The sequence below is a fragment of the Musa acuminata genome, chromosome BXJ1-6 (assembly GCF_036884655.1).
Source record: "Musa acuminata AAA Group cultivar baxijiao chromosome BXJ1-6, Cavendish_Baxijiao_AAA, whole genome shotgun sequence".
In the NCBI taxonomy this organism is placed as follows: Eukaryota; Viridiplantae; Streptophyta; class Magnoliopsida; order Zingiberales; family Musaceae; genus Musa; species Musa acuminata.
Genome location: NC_088332.1, coordinates 1,534,510 through 1,548,391, shown reverse-complemented (window position 1 = coordinate 1,548,391; position 13,882 = coordinate 1,534,510). Strand labels below are relative to the sequence as shown.

Genomic DNA, 13,882 nt, shown 5'->3' with positions numbered 1-13,882 from the left:
AAAAATAATTATTTTTTTTATTTTATGAAAACTTGTTTAATAAAACAGGTGTTGTAGGTCCAACTATAATATTCTATTCTCATGACACATACTTCATTATCTTTATTTTTCTTGTTATTGGACTCTTTGCAACTAAATGTTGTCATGGTATCGGTCGGATTAAATTCCAGAGTATCTTTATACTCTTTCTCTTTAATTATGGGGTATATATATGGATCAGATTAGTAGGGATCGAAGATGGACACCCATTGCCCCTCTGCTCATTGTCCTACAGCACCAGCACCAGGAGTTGTTGCATAATGATGTCTCGTGGTCGATCAATCGAAACGATCACTAATGCAAGATGTTTTGCTTATGGAAAGCAGCAAAAGATGGGATGATTAGCCGTCGCTTGTGAATTCTTGTTCTTAGGTGTATGGTTGGGTGTACAGAGAGACCATTTAGTCTCCTTTATGACTTTGACGATCACCGGCGAGACGAGATGATTTGCTCGACTCTGCTGTAATGAAAGAGGTGGTCATGCTTGATCAACATGGATGGATCTTATCGTGGTATGCATTACTGTGTCAGTGTCCGAGACAAGCATGCATATTGCGTGAATCCATAGTTTGGTGTTGTATGTAGAAAGGATTATATTGCACACTGCTTGAGAATACTATATACCATAGCTTTCTTATTGTATTGCTCCAATAACACAACAGGGCAATCTTCTATAGCTTCCAGAAACAACAACTAAGAAAGGATAGGAAAGAGATGAGAAATCTGACTGCTGAGAGATTTGAACTGTTTTGTTGCTAACAGCATAGAACTAAATAAGAAGAAGATGCAAAGAACTCAGATATCAGGAAAACTAATTTGTTAATCTTAAACATGTCAACGATCGACAAAAAGAAACATTATTATGTCACATTTGCTCCACAGCAGAAATTTTATTTTTTGGGTTTGCTTGAATGACAATAATCAGCAAGATTTCAGCAGAAACTGATTAACTATTGTCATATAAATACTAATTTACCCCCCATAAAGGCCGGCAACAATGGCTGATCCTCTCTTAGCATCATGCAAGCACTGCTGTCGATGATCTTAATGGCTGTTCACTGCTTGTAGCAAGAACCAGGGCCCAATGGAGCAGTTCTGCCTGGTCCTGCTACCGGCGCAGCAGCAACCCCCCTTTGGTTGAGCAAACATCTGAATCTAGCCAATCTTCCTGTGGCTTGCCTTGGGTCCTTCGCTAGTTTGTCAAGAGGAGTCCACAACCTCTCTTTGGAAAAAACAAACCGATTGCAGAATTCGGTAGATTCACGAAAGATGATCAGAAACACTTAACTAACAATGGCGTGAATTTTGACAAACAGTTTATACAAGTATTGATCTTTATCTCTGCTTTTGATACTACACAATACATTTTTCAGATATGAGTAGCATGCATGTTGAAGAAGACAACTTGATAATATGATTCTGTCGAAGTAAGGAGACAGCAGAGGTAGCACTCGGCTGGTTTGGTGCAGGTTGGTTATTCTTGAATCTTTCATATGAAAAAATTAAGTAGAATTATTTACCTCTATATCATAAAATCTTGTATTGGCAAGTTTGATATTCTATACTACCACAGCACTTTGGATGCACAAGAAGATATCACTTGTTCTACAAACATGCAAGTTCAGATGTATAAAAGATGGTGGACTCATGCCGAGTTTGTGAATTTGTCAATGCACACATCTAGTGTCAGACCAATAAAGATATTACCATTTTGAAATGTTCAATTGATCTGTATGCGAATATGCATGGACTGATGTTTGCTGTCTGACTGAATGACGATATTGGAACATATAGTTCGATAGCGATACAATACCATTACTTTTTAATTCTTTTTCTATTTTATTCAATTATATATATACTGGTCTTATATTGGTTGGGTAGGTTATGGAAACTGATATCTAACCGAGATTTTAATGCTTAGTTTTCGCCAGTATTACCTGCAGCAGCTGCAGCACGAGGCCAGATGGTTTGCTCGATATCAGAGGCATCAATACTTTCTCCCCACATGCACACCTCACCACCAATGACCAATTTCTGCTGCTCAGGCGTGGAGATGTTTGTAAGGGGCTCATTCATGTAGAACTTCTGCCATGGGACATCCAAGTGATCCAAGTACCACTTGTCCTGGTTGCTCACAATGCATCTCAGTCCGGCCGCCACCACCTTCTGTGCTACTCCAACACCAAGCCTGCAAGCACACCAGGAAAATTGTCTTATGACAGTGATGACACCAACACAATCGATCCGGATCGCTGTACACATAAATAAATCCAAATTTCCAACATGCATTCTGATTTTTCTTTTTTTTTCGGGTGAGGATCTGGGAGAGGAAACACATGAGGTTTTTGAATGATGTAAGATAGTGTATCATCATAACTTTTGTTTTGACTAGACAGATTGGACAAAGAAAAAATGGCATCAAGAGCATAATGCAATTAACTTTCTATAAGAAATAATGATCTGATCTCATTGGATGATAAGTTTGTGCTGCATTAGTTTGTTCAGTTTGCCATGCTGACCAAAAGATGGATTTTGAAAAAGCAAACTGTTACTATACAAATACATAGTCAAAGTTTATAAATATGTTTATTTTGACTAATATTAGACATTTTACAACATCAACTACAAGTATGATGAATGAATGATGGATGGTCTCTGTTCCCACGTATCATCATGGTATCACTGATTACATGAGGGTTGTTAATGACCACATTTATTATCCAAAAAATCAACATTTGATGTGTGTTTTATCATTAATGATGAGAACTTACATTTGACATATTTGAAAGCATATGTATTGCTTGATACCAATTAGAACAAACATGGCAGATCAAGAAAAAATACCAGTTATGAACCACAGTTTTTGGGCTGAGTTGACTCCCAAAGTTGTTGAAAGTCTCTTCCCTGTTCATCAAGGAACACAAGTTTTAGAGCAGAAACAACCGAGGACATACAATTCATCCAGATGTAGAATTCATACCAATTGATGACTTCATATCCATGTGATAATGCTATTTTTTGTGCACGCAAAACAAAATACTTGTAGCCCTGAGATTCATTCATTCCATGTTTATTCAACCTGTAAAAGAAATTACATAATGTTGAAAGATAATCTAAAGTTTATCTGAGTTAGTATTAAAAGGTGTTATCTAGAGTCATACTAAATTCTTTGTATTTGAGTAAGATCTTCGTATATGAGTTATGACTTTGTAAGCTAGATTAGGAGAAGAGTGATGGATAAACCTCTATGAATCATACAAGTTCACCAAAATTCTTTGCAATTTTCAGACAGATACACCTTTTTTTTATGCTTGTCAGACAACCAAAGTTACCGAAGGATTAAGGAACAAGAGATGAAATATAATTGAAAGTTATTGGAGGAATGCAAATTTATAAGAGAAACAGAATCTAATGATTTTTTGAATAGAGTGAAACTGAGGTTACATTTTTTATAATAGGACTCAAAAATAGTCCGATGCTATTTAAAAATATTGTAATTCAAGTATCCAATTTTTTAATTAAAACTTAGAAAGAAAATTTCTAATAATTTACAAGTGATTTTTGGCCTAAGTGATTGTAAATTCTTTTCAAATTAGTCGAAACTAAAAAATTGACACAAATGTTTTAAGGACTAAAATCAGTGAAAATATCGATTTTGAAAGTTGAAAATATCTATTTTAAAAGTTTGAAATAGAAAAAGTGATTGTTCAAGCCTTTATAAAATGGTTTTAAGGTTTTATTAAATCCTGGATCGTTTTGAAATAGTTGACTGAATTGGCATTATTTTTTAATGAAGAAATATTGTTTGTAAATGAGAACAAAAAACAATGTAACTCAACTCCTTTGGAAAACATACGACGATAATATTCACTAGTTTTTGGCCTAAAGTAATTGTAAATTCACTTTAAATATCAAAATTGAAAAAAGGTACAAATTGAGCTTTTCAAAGGTTTAAAAAATTAATAACCATATGTTTTAAAAAATTATTACATTAAACAATGTATAAGACACTCAAACATGTAGTCGAACCTTACATCAATTAATATTGCAACAATGCACTAACAATTAGTTTGTCTCAACAATGACATGAAAATTCTTATTTTAAAAGATTAAAAATGAAAAATGATCATTTGGGTCTTATATATTATTTCCAAGGTTTTATGAAATTTTGGATATTTCTAAAATAGTTAGACCTAAATTACACTATTTTTGAATAAAAACCTAAAAATTTGAAAACAGTGTAACTTTGTCTCCAAAAAAAATTATTTCAAAACTTTAGAAAACGTTCTTTAATAACATATAAGTGATTTTTAGTACAAAATAGTTGTAAATTCATGTTGTATTGGTCAAAATCGAAAAAATTGACTCTTGGCCCTTTTAGAAGCTTAAAAATATGTGAAATGTTTATTTGATGATTTAGGCCTTTGTAAATAGTTTTTTATGTTTTTAAAAATTAGAAAATAAAAAAGAGTTAGACCTGACTTTTACTCTTTTTGAATGAGGTTATCCTATATTTAAATAGGACTAAAAAACAGTGTGACCATATTTAAAAATAGTTGATCTAAAAAAATAATTTTCTCTTAAAAATTTAAAAAATACTTGTATACTAATAATCGTGGTCTTGAGTTTCTGTTGAGGTCTATCCAGTAGTAGTGGTACTCAAATTAGATCAAATAAAAGTATGATGAACTTTATTTGGAATCGGACTTTAATGAACTGCTTTAATGGTTAAAATAAATATTCATACCTATTTTAAAGGCTTTTTGGATGGGGTTAAATTGTTTTCTAGTCTTCATAGTCTTTTTGAATGACATTAAATGCTTTTTTTAAATAGGATTAAAAACAATGCAACCCTAGATTTAAAAAATGTAACTCGAGTCTCCAAAATTTTATTTGTATTATTTTATAAAAACTTTTTCAATAAAATTTAAGTGATTTTATACCCAACATAGTTTAAATTTACTTCAAATTTTATAAAAATAAAAAATGACATAAATTCAATCATTTAAGGGTTGAAATAGGTGAAAATGCCTATTTGAATGACTTAGAAATAGGAAAAAAAATACATATAGGCCTTTGTAAGTCATTTAAAAGGAATTCTAAAATTTCATAAAATATAGAAATAGTGAGATCTGAGTTATAAAATTTTTGAATTGAGTCGCACTATTTTTGAACTCGATAATAAAAACAATGCAATCATATTCAAAAATAATATAAGCAAGGACTTCAAAATTATTTTCTCAAAACTTTAAAAATATTCTTTGATGATATTCATTTTTTGTGACCAAAAGTGGTTATTAATTCACATTAAATTGGACAAAATTTTAAAATGAGATAAATTAAATATTTTAAGGCTAAAAATATTGGAAACATCCATTTTAAAAGCTTAAGAACCAAAAGTGGCCATTTAGACCTTCCTACATTATTTCCATAGTTTCCTAAAACTTCAAAAAAAAAGAAAAGAAAACTAGCACCTAAGTTATGTTCTTTTTTAATGGGATTATACTATTTTTAATAAAATTAAAAATTGTGTAATTTTGTCCAAAAAGAGGTCATTTGGGCCTTTGTATATCATTTCTAAGGATTTATGAGATTTTAATAATTTTTTTTAAAATGTGATATCTGAGTTATATTTATTTAAAGTGAGATTACACCATTTTTTTAATAGGACTAAAAAAATAATGTGACCTTGTTCATTTTAAAACAACATAAGATAGGTCTCCAAAAAATTTTCTCTCAACTTCGAAAAATCTTCTCTAACAATATTTATATTTTTTTTTGCTCAAAGTGGTTATAAATTCATGTTGAATTAGCCAAAATTAAATAAATACACAAATTAAACCTTTTAAGGATCGAAATCAGTGAAAATACCAATGTTAAAGACTTATCTTAATTACACTTTATTTATTAGGATTATACTATTTTAGAATAGGTTTCCAAAAACAATATACCTTGTTTGAAAACTATGTAACTAAAAAAACATTCTCTAATAATATACAAAGTGGTTTTCGGGTAAAGTGGTTGTAAATTCATCATAAATTGGCCAAATTTATAAAATTAACACAGATTCATCATTTTAAGGGTAAAAAATAGAAAAAATCATTCTGTGTAAGTCATTTCCAAAGTATCTTGGAAATTTGATAGTTTTTGAGAAAAGTGGATCATGAGTTATTCTTTTTTAATAAGATTATACTGTTTTTAATATGACTCCAGAAATAATATAACTCTTAGTCTCGAAAATAATTTTTTAGTAGAACTTCAGAAAAATAATATTTAACTGGTTTTTTAGATCAAGGTGGTTGTAAATTCACCTTAAACTAGGTTACTTTAGATAATGACAAATTCAATCTTTTAAGGGCTTTAATCAGTGAAAATACCTATTTTAAAGACTAAAATTAGAAACATAGGTATTTGTGCTTATAATTTTTTTAAATTTCCTAAAAAAAAATTAATGGGGTTAAATTTTCTTTAATAGGAACCTAAAGATAGTATAATCTCATTCAAAAATAGTATGATCCAGGTTTTAAAAGGATAAAAATTCAGAAAACCTTTTAAGATAATATTCAAGTGATTTTTTGGCCGAAGTAGTTGTAAATTTAACTTAAATTTGATAAAATTAGATAAACAAAACAAATTCAAAATTTAAAGGAATCAAATTATGAAAACACCTATTTTGATACCTTAAGAAAACGATGATCATTTAGAACTATGTTTGTCATTTCAAAGTTATTCTAAATATTTGATAATTTTTAGAAAAAGTGAAACCTAAGTTTCCTTTTTTTTTTTTCAAACTTCAAAAACCCTTCTCTCATGATATTTAATAAGTTTTTGTTCCAAAACAATTATAAATTCACTGAGTAAGAAAATTTGCTTAAGCGTAATCATCAACTTGTTCCTCAAGAGAGGTGGGCAAAGCTGATACGAAATTTGAATGGAAATTAAAGGCTGAAAATGTACTATAAAATTTAAGTCCCAAAGACATGGGCATTCTAATGAATGTAGATAAACAATGAAGTTGTCTTCATAAAAACTATTAGAGGTAGAAGAAACTATGATCTATGTCATGAATAAATTCTATAAAGGTGGAAATTTACATTTGTAAGGATACATACCATTCAATTATATGAGGAGTGTTGGTCCAGCAGCCTGAAATCCACAACAAAAGCGGTATATTATGCAAAAAAAAAGAAACACTTGCATACTTAAAAATATTAAATTAAATTAAAGTTAAAAATATCACCTGGTGTGGCTTGGTATGAGCGGTATTTACCAATTCCATAACCTACTAGCACGTGGACCAAAGTAAACCGGATGGTATGTGTGGTACATGGCTTGCACCACCCAATATAGCTGGCATAGGATGACACTAACCTTTTTTTATTTTTCAGATCTTTTTTTGAAACTCGATATGTCTCGGTCCAGTAACCAAAATTAAAACCTTGATTTGAAGTATCTAAACTTCTAAAACAATTGTTTCTTAAAGCCATCTTTTGCTATTTGTATGAGACATCAAATGAAACATGAATGGTAGAAAAAGAAAGACCAATAGGAAAACATGAAAAGTGACTTTGTAAAGATCAAATGTCAAGAAATGACCCAAAAAGAAAGTTAAATCAGTGAAGTAGTATTTGATAGTTTCCGTTGTCTCTAGAAGTTTCAAGTTTGCCCACCACTGACCATGATGACTAAAAAGAACATGTTGAGGCATAAACAAATGAGGTGCTATTACAATTAACAGGAAATGTATGAGCTTACTTGTGTTAACTTCATCACCGCCCAAATGGACAAACCTGAACTTGAAAACCTTAGTGAAATCTGAAACATTAATCAGGAATTAGTCATTCATCTAACAACCATCATGAAAGATAATCTAACTTGCTTTTCTAAACTAAAAATAACATGAACTTTGAGAATAAATTCTTAGAAAAGAAGTCACATCAAAAGTATCTATTCACTGTATTGTATTCATCCAATATTATCAATTGCAGATATGATCAAACTCTGCCGTTAATCTTGTAGAAAGTTCTGGCTTTATTTGTCAGGTGCCTCTGGGAACCTGATTATTATGTGTGGCTAGTCTTGTTAACATCTAAATCACTGAAACCGTATTGTATTAGATGCAAACAGCAAGAAGAAGAAATTTACCAGAAAGAATTCCATCAATTACTTTGAATGTGAACTCTTTACTGACATCAAGTGGTTCTTGGCATTCAGCTGAGGGCCACAAATCAGGATAGCCCACACCCCTACAAAAGATAATTTATAGAGTTTTATCTGGGTTGTGTAATCACTCCCAATTCACAGAGAAAAATCAAATAAATTGAAAAAGAATATTGCATTGCAGAAAAGAAGACATCTTTGGAGATGCAGGCTATGATCACCAAGAGCAGTATGAGTTAATATAATAACATGATTTCTTTTAGTTAAAAATTCAAGAATTTTTAAATCCATACAACAAAATAAGAGCTAAAAGGCCTTTGGACTTTATCTACCATGAGAGAGCATGGCCGGGCACATCAATCTCAGCCAACACGTTTACTCCCCTTCTTTCTGCATACCTGAAAATATTCATGTTTAGAAGTACAAAAAGATTCAGTCATGAAGAAACTAAGAAGCACCATAAAACTCATACTGATATATAAATTACAGGTATACACATATGAACCATTTAAAAACATACACAAGTGCAGATGATAATTTATGCATGTGAGGCATCAGACAGGAGCTTTTGTCCAAATTCTTGTCACCAGAATGTATATTCTTGGGGGTTTGTTCAATGTTCATCAGAGCAGAGGGTCATATGTGCCACTAATATATGTGCATGACCACAGAGAAGAAGTAGGCCTGCTTAGCATGTAATTAAAACTTAAGTATATTTTAAGAAGTCTGATCATATGTGCCACTGATAAATGTGCATGAGGGGATGATGCAGAGACACTGACAACAGTAGTGTGATGGAGATTATATGGGTCATACATTGCAAGAAAAAATATTTCAACTGATGAAAGGAAACTAGACATCACATAAGAAAAAATAATTACTTTCTTCTTAGTTCAGATGTCTGTTACACTCAAATATATCTGTATGCAAACTTTTTGTCCTAAAAAATCATATGCTTGTAATGATCTAGGTATAACCCTAGCATATTCACCATCTCTTGTTGAGAGCTAGGTACAGATGGCTGGTAAATGATCAGAGCTAGGCCAGTGTGACGATCTCCAAGAACAAACATATCACAATCTTGAAAAGGATGCTTAAGTAACCATTCATTGCTTACTGTACGATTTCAAGAGCATCAGCCTTAGTATATCGCTCAGAGTAGGAGTATGCACCAGCCCACAGTCTTGGATATGATGGTATCTCCAAGGGGAAGGATTGCTTATCCACGATATGCCAGTGAACCACATTCTGTATGACAGTAAGCTAGAATTGATGAAACAAACACATAAAAGAGACAAAAGATACTGAGAATTTGAAATCATTATTAAAGAGACATGACACAATCTATACTATGAAAATTTGAGGATGAGCTGCAACGCAGATAGAAGGATTATAAAAGGAAAGTGTATGATAAAAGGATGAAAAGATGAACATACCAACTTACTATAGGCCATTGAATCTATAACACCTTTTATTATTGGGAGGGGTAGGTAATGTCGTGATGTATCTGCATCATAGACAGTCGCAAGTAGTGACCAATCTTTTTTGCTCATGCATGAAGATTATCATGAACAATCATATTGAGGTAAGAAAATTTCAATAAAGTCATGAAGTTCTCAATTGTTAACTATTTATCAGATTTTGTTTAAGATAGCTAATAGGATATTATATACAAGGCTGCGATGTCTGCAACATACACAGTAATAGGTTGTAACAGATACTTTTTCACTCATGCATGAAGACTATCATGAATCATCACATGGAGTTAGGAAAATTTCCATAAAGTTATTAATTTCTCCATTGTTAGATAATTATCAGAAATTGTCAAAAATAGCAAAGAGAATATCATACACAAATAACAAATAGTAGATTTAAAAGTTTTTAATGCAAGCTTAGTTCATTTATGTGTATGCAACTTGGTTATAAGAAGCCTATGTACACACTTCTGTATCCTTTCAGGTTGATCTAAAAATTTACACTAAAAAAGAAAATCTATAAGGAATAGTATTTACCAATAAGAAGTCCCCGATATGGGAATCTTGGTTGATCTAAAATATACCAAGGAGCCAACTGTAATTCAACAATTCTCTTATAGATATTAAAATGACACAGTTGGCTGAAAGTCTGCAAAATCAAACAAAATCAAATTGTTGGTTAGATCTACTACAGTATATTTTACAAATGAAATCCATTTTCGTAATGCCTAACTTACCTGCAAAGCATGAAGTGCTCCGTAAACAGTTTGTGCCTGCAAAAGTTATGATGGCGAATTGATTAAGAATAATAATTAACTGAGATGAGAAATCTTTTTGCATTAGATTATGACAACATGGTTGATTGGCATTTATTTAGAACTATAAAAGAACCAAATGAGGAAATGAACAACAAATCCCTTTGTGGCATCCTTGTAAGCTTATAAGTGCATCATCTTATGACTCCCCTCCTCTTTCAGACCAATGTTTTGTCATGAAATTGGCCAATCCTGATCTTGATCAGCAGAAACAGAGGCATTTTTCCTTATTGAAGTGCATTTCAGTAGAGGATTTTAATATTTCAATTGCCAATCCTTAGCTAATATGTACATTTTGTAGATATCTGTAACTAAAAGATTACCAATCCCATTGAAACTTGATAAATGCAGAAAAGACTCCACTGAGACCAAAATCAAAAGCGAAACAACTAAAATTCTTGTGTCAGACCTACTAATTTCTGTTAAATTTTGCAACCAGACCAATTTGTCCAGAAGATGATCTCTATTTTCTTGTTATGCTCGACAAATTTATTATGGACTAAAATAAATATCCCACAGTGACAAAACAGAATTTAAGTGTAGTTCAGAGGACAAAATGGAATTTAAGAAGAACCAAACAAAATTCCAGATAACTATGCTAAAAGCTAACTCAAATTTTCATGAAAATTGGAATATGCACTTCTGAACATATGATGTTCCTGGAAAACACATGGATTGTTTGGACTCTTTGGTGACAATTTCAAGAAGTTATTGCTTCATCTACCTCAATACGTGCATACATATGTTTCCCAGCAGCAGGAACATCCAGTTTATAGGACTCATCGATCCCAAAATTCAGCTGCAAAATAAAAAAAACTGTATCAGTAGACCATCAAAGTAATGCCTCTACAGGATTTACATTTTACTCAAGAAATCTATGTTCCAATCAAACATATGAAGAGATACTAATTATATCAAGAATGAATTTTGGCAGCATTTCACAAGTTTTTTGCATACATTAAATTGTCACTACTTCACATATATGTACTAATCAGGTAAGGATAATAATATAAAGAGTCATAATTCATGTAATTCGAAACACACAACAACAACAACAACAACAATATCTGACTAATCGAAAACTAATCATGATAATCTAGCAATTATTTTCTCCAAATTTATGGCGACAATAAATAGTCTCCCCAAAGATGGTCAATCGATTAAGTAAAGGCCAAATTATGGACAATGAAGAACAAATACCTGATCTTGAGGTGACAAGATCACCACATTTAAGCCAGCAAGCACCGAAGAGGTTGGCGTGCGGCCATCAACGATATGATTCACTTCAACCACATCAATCATCCTGTCAAATGCTTCCTTCAGCAGCTCGGAACCGTCTCCATACTTGCTTCCCTGCGTCGACAGCACGAAATCCTTGCTCAAGAACAGCATCTGCGAGCCATGGCTCGCCGACTTGGGCATCGGCCAGATGTTAACGCCGTCATGCTCTCCACCAAATGCCAACACGAACAAGCAAGCAAGCAACCCAACGCAGAGGAGGACTTCTCGAGCCCAGCTTCCAACCGCCAGCGGCATTATGAGAAGAAAGGAGCGATTTTTATAGCACTCCGAGCAATGCAGATGGCCAGGACGCAAAGAGGTGGAACCAAGATCTGGTTTCGATGCAAGAAACTGATAGTTTCAGAAATGCAAGGAAAAGAGCGCCATTCTGAGAAAAAGAACAATAACAAGTACAAGAACAAGAACAACCTGAAGCTGATAGCTTTGCTGTTCCAGCAGCAGGGATATTATGAAGGGATTGAGCGAAGAGACCAGGGGAAGGGAGGAGATGCAGAGACAAGAAGGGTGTTAACGAAGGAAAGGAATCTCTTTAATAAGGGATGGAGACAAAAACGCAGCAATTAAGATGTGAATATAAAAAAGGATAAAGTTGCAGATATCAGAGAGAGAGAGAGGAGTCGAGGGGCAGTTCTGGGATGGCAGAGCTTCTTGCTCGTGGATCTCTGCGTGGGCAATGCAGTAGTGATGGTTGTGTTGGATGCTTCTTTCACTTCCTTGGATTGGTGGCCAGGCAGAATGCGTGAGAGAGAGAGAGAGAGAGAGAGAGCGAGAGCAGATTTACCTGCTCGTCTGCCACAGCACAGTCACGCCTTTTTACTGTCATGCCTTATTTAGCCGACATATATAACACCAAATCTCTTTTTTTTTATCAAGTTATAAATACTTATATAATATACACACAAATACACATGCAATACATATATATTTAGAGACAATATAATTCTGCTAAAACCTAGAGACAATATAATTAATTTAATAGACGAAATAATATGGAGTTTAGTGTTTTTCTTTATCTTTTATATTTTTTCCATTATGATTTTGATATAATTATTTTAAAAAATAGAGTTTCAAGTAATTATTTAAACATATATATTTAGAGGCATCACTACCCCAATACAAAAAAATAACATACAAATATTTTTATGATACCCACAATTACACACATAATATATACATATATATACATGTATGTAGATACAAAATGGGAATAAAAAATAATTTTTCCGAAACTGAAATTAGATTGCATTCATATTTTGTCTAAACTAGGATGAAAATTGTTGATCATTAGAAGACAAGATAATGTGGATTTTAATTTTTTTCATGATATTTGTTTTTTTTTCCCATTAAAATATTGATTTAATTATTTTAGAAACGTCAGTTCAAGTATTTATTTTATGTTTTTGAAAACATATAAGCACATATAGAGGCAATTCTATTTATCATATGGTATACATACATATATTTAAATATATATCTACTACCCCAAATACTAAAAAGAAAATAACATATAAAAATACTTTTGCTGCTCCAAAATCTTATGTACTACTTAATATAACCCTCCAAATTTTACATCTTATATATATATCTTCAAATATTTGAATCTTTCATATATGTCACTCCCAATGGTACCTATCCAATAAACTCATGCTAATTCAGTATTGGTCATTGTTACTAATGAGTTTAACAAATATTAAAATACCTAAAACACCCTTTAAATACTTCATTATAAACTTGAATTTAAAGTAGTAAGTAAAAAACTTACTAATTTGTAGGAGTATATCTCCTGAAGGTATTAATGTCACTTGGATCTTCAACTAAATAAATTGATTATAATAAGTTTTTATTAGTTTTCAAGTTCTTTAGACATAAATATATATATATATATATATATTTGTATATATATATATATATATATATATATATATATATATATTTGTTTGTTTTTATATGCTTTGTGGTAATTGAAGATGATGATTTCTTACCTAACAAGTTGTCCCAATTATTAGTAAATCATTAAAAAATTTGATTACCTTTATGCCCAAAGAAAAGAAACATTAAGATAATGCATGATACTTTATTTTAAGAAAGGGA

General features: G+C 31.8%; 1 protein-coding gene across 1 annotated transcript; it reads right to left on the bottom strand.

Moving 5' to 3' along the window:
* Positions 1-841: 841 nt before the first annotated feature.
* LOC103974897 (beta-hexosaminidase 3-like) lies at positions 842-12,558 on the bottom strand. The gene is made up of 15 exons (XM_065185825.1): positions 12,200-12,558; positions 11,690-12,102; positions 11,214-11,288; positions 10,412-10,447; positions 10,212-10,323; positions 9,636-9,706; positions 9,317-9,447; positions 8,532-8,597; positions 8,185-8,285; positions 7,795-7,854; positions 7,152-7,185; positions 3,020-3,118; positions 2,884-2,943; positions 1,977-2,227; positions 842-1,261 (listed from the first exon to the last, which is right to left on the bottom strand). Exons 2-15 carry the CDS (start codon positions 12,023-12,025, stop codon positions 1,095-1,097), a joined length of 1,599 nt encoding a protein of 532 aa, XP_065041897.1. The 5' UTR covers positions 12,026-12,102; positions 12,200-12,558; the 3' UTR covers positions 842-1,094.
* Positions 12,559-13,882: the final 1,324 nt, after the last annotated feature.

Coding starts and splice junctions, on each gene's coding strand:
- LOC103974897 (XM_065185825.1), bottom strand. CDS start 12,025: ATGCCGCTGGCGGTTGGAAGCTGGGCTCGAGAAGTCCTCCTCTGCGTT. Junction 2,944..3,019: donor GGATATGAAGTCATCAATTG/GTATGAATTCTA, acceptor CTTGATGAACAG/GGAAGAGACTTTCAACAACT. Junction 2,228..2,883: donor AAAACTGTGGTTCATAACTG/GTATTTTTTCTT, acceptor GTGTGCTTGCAG/GCTTGGTGTTGGAGTAGCAC.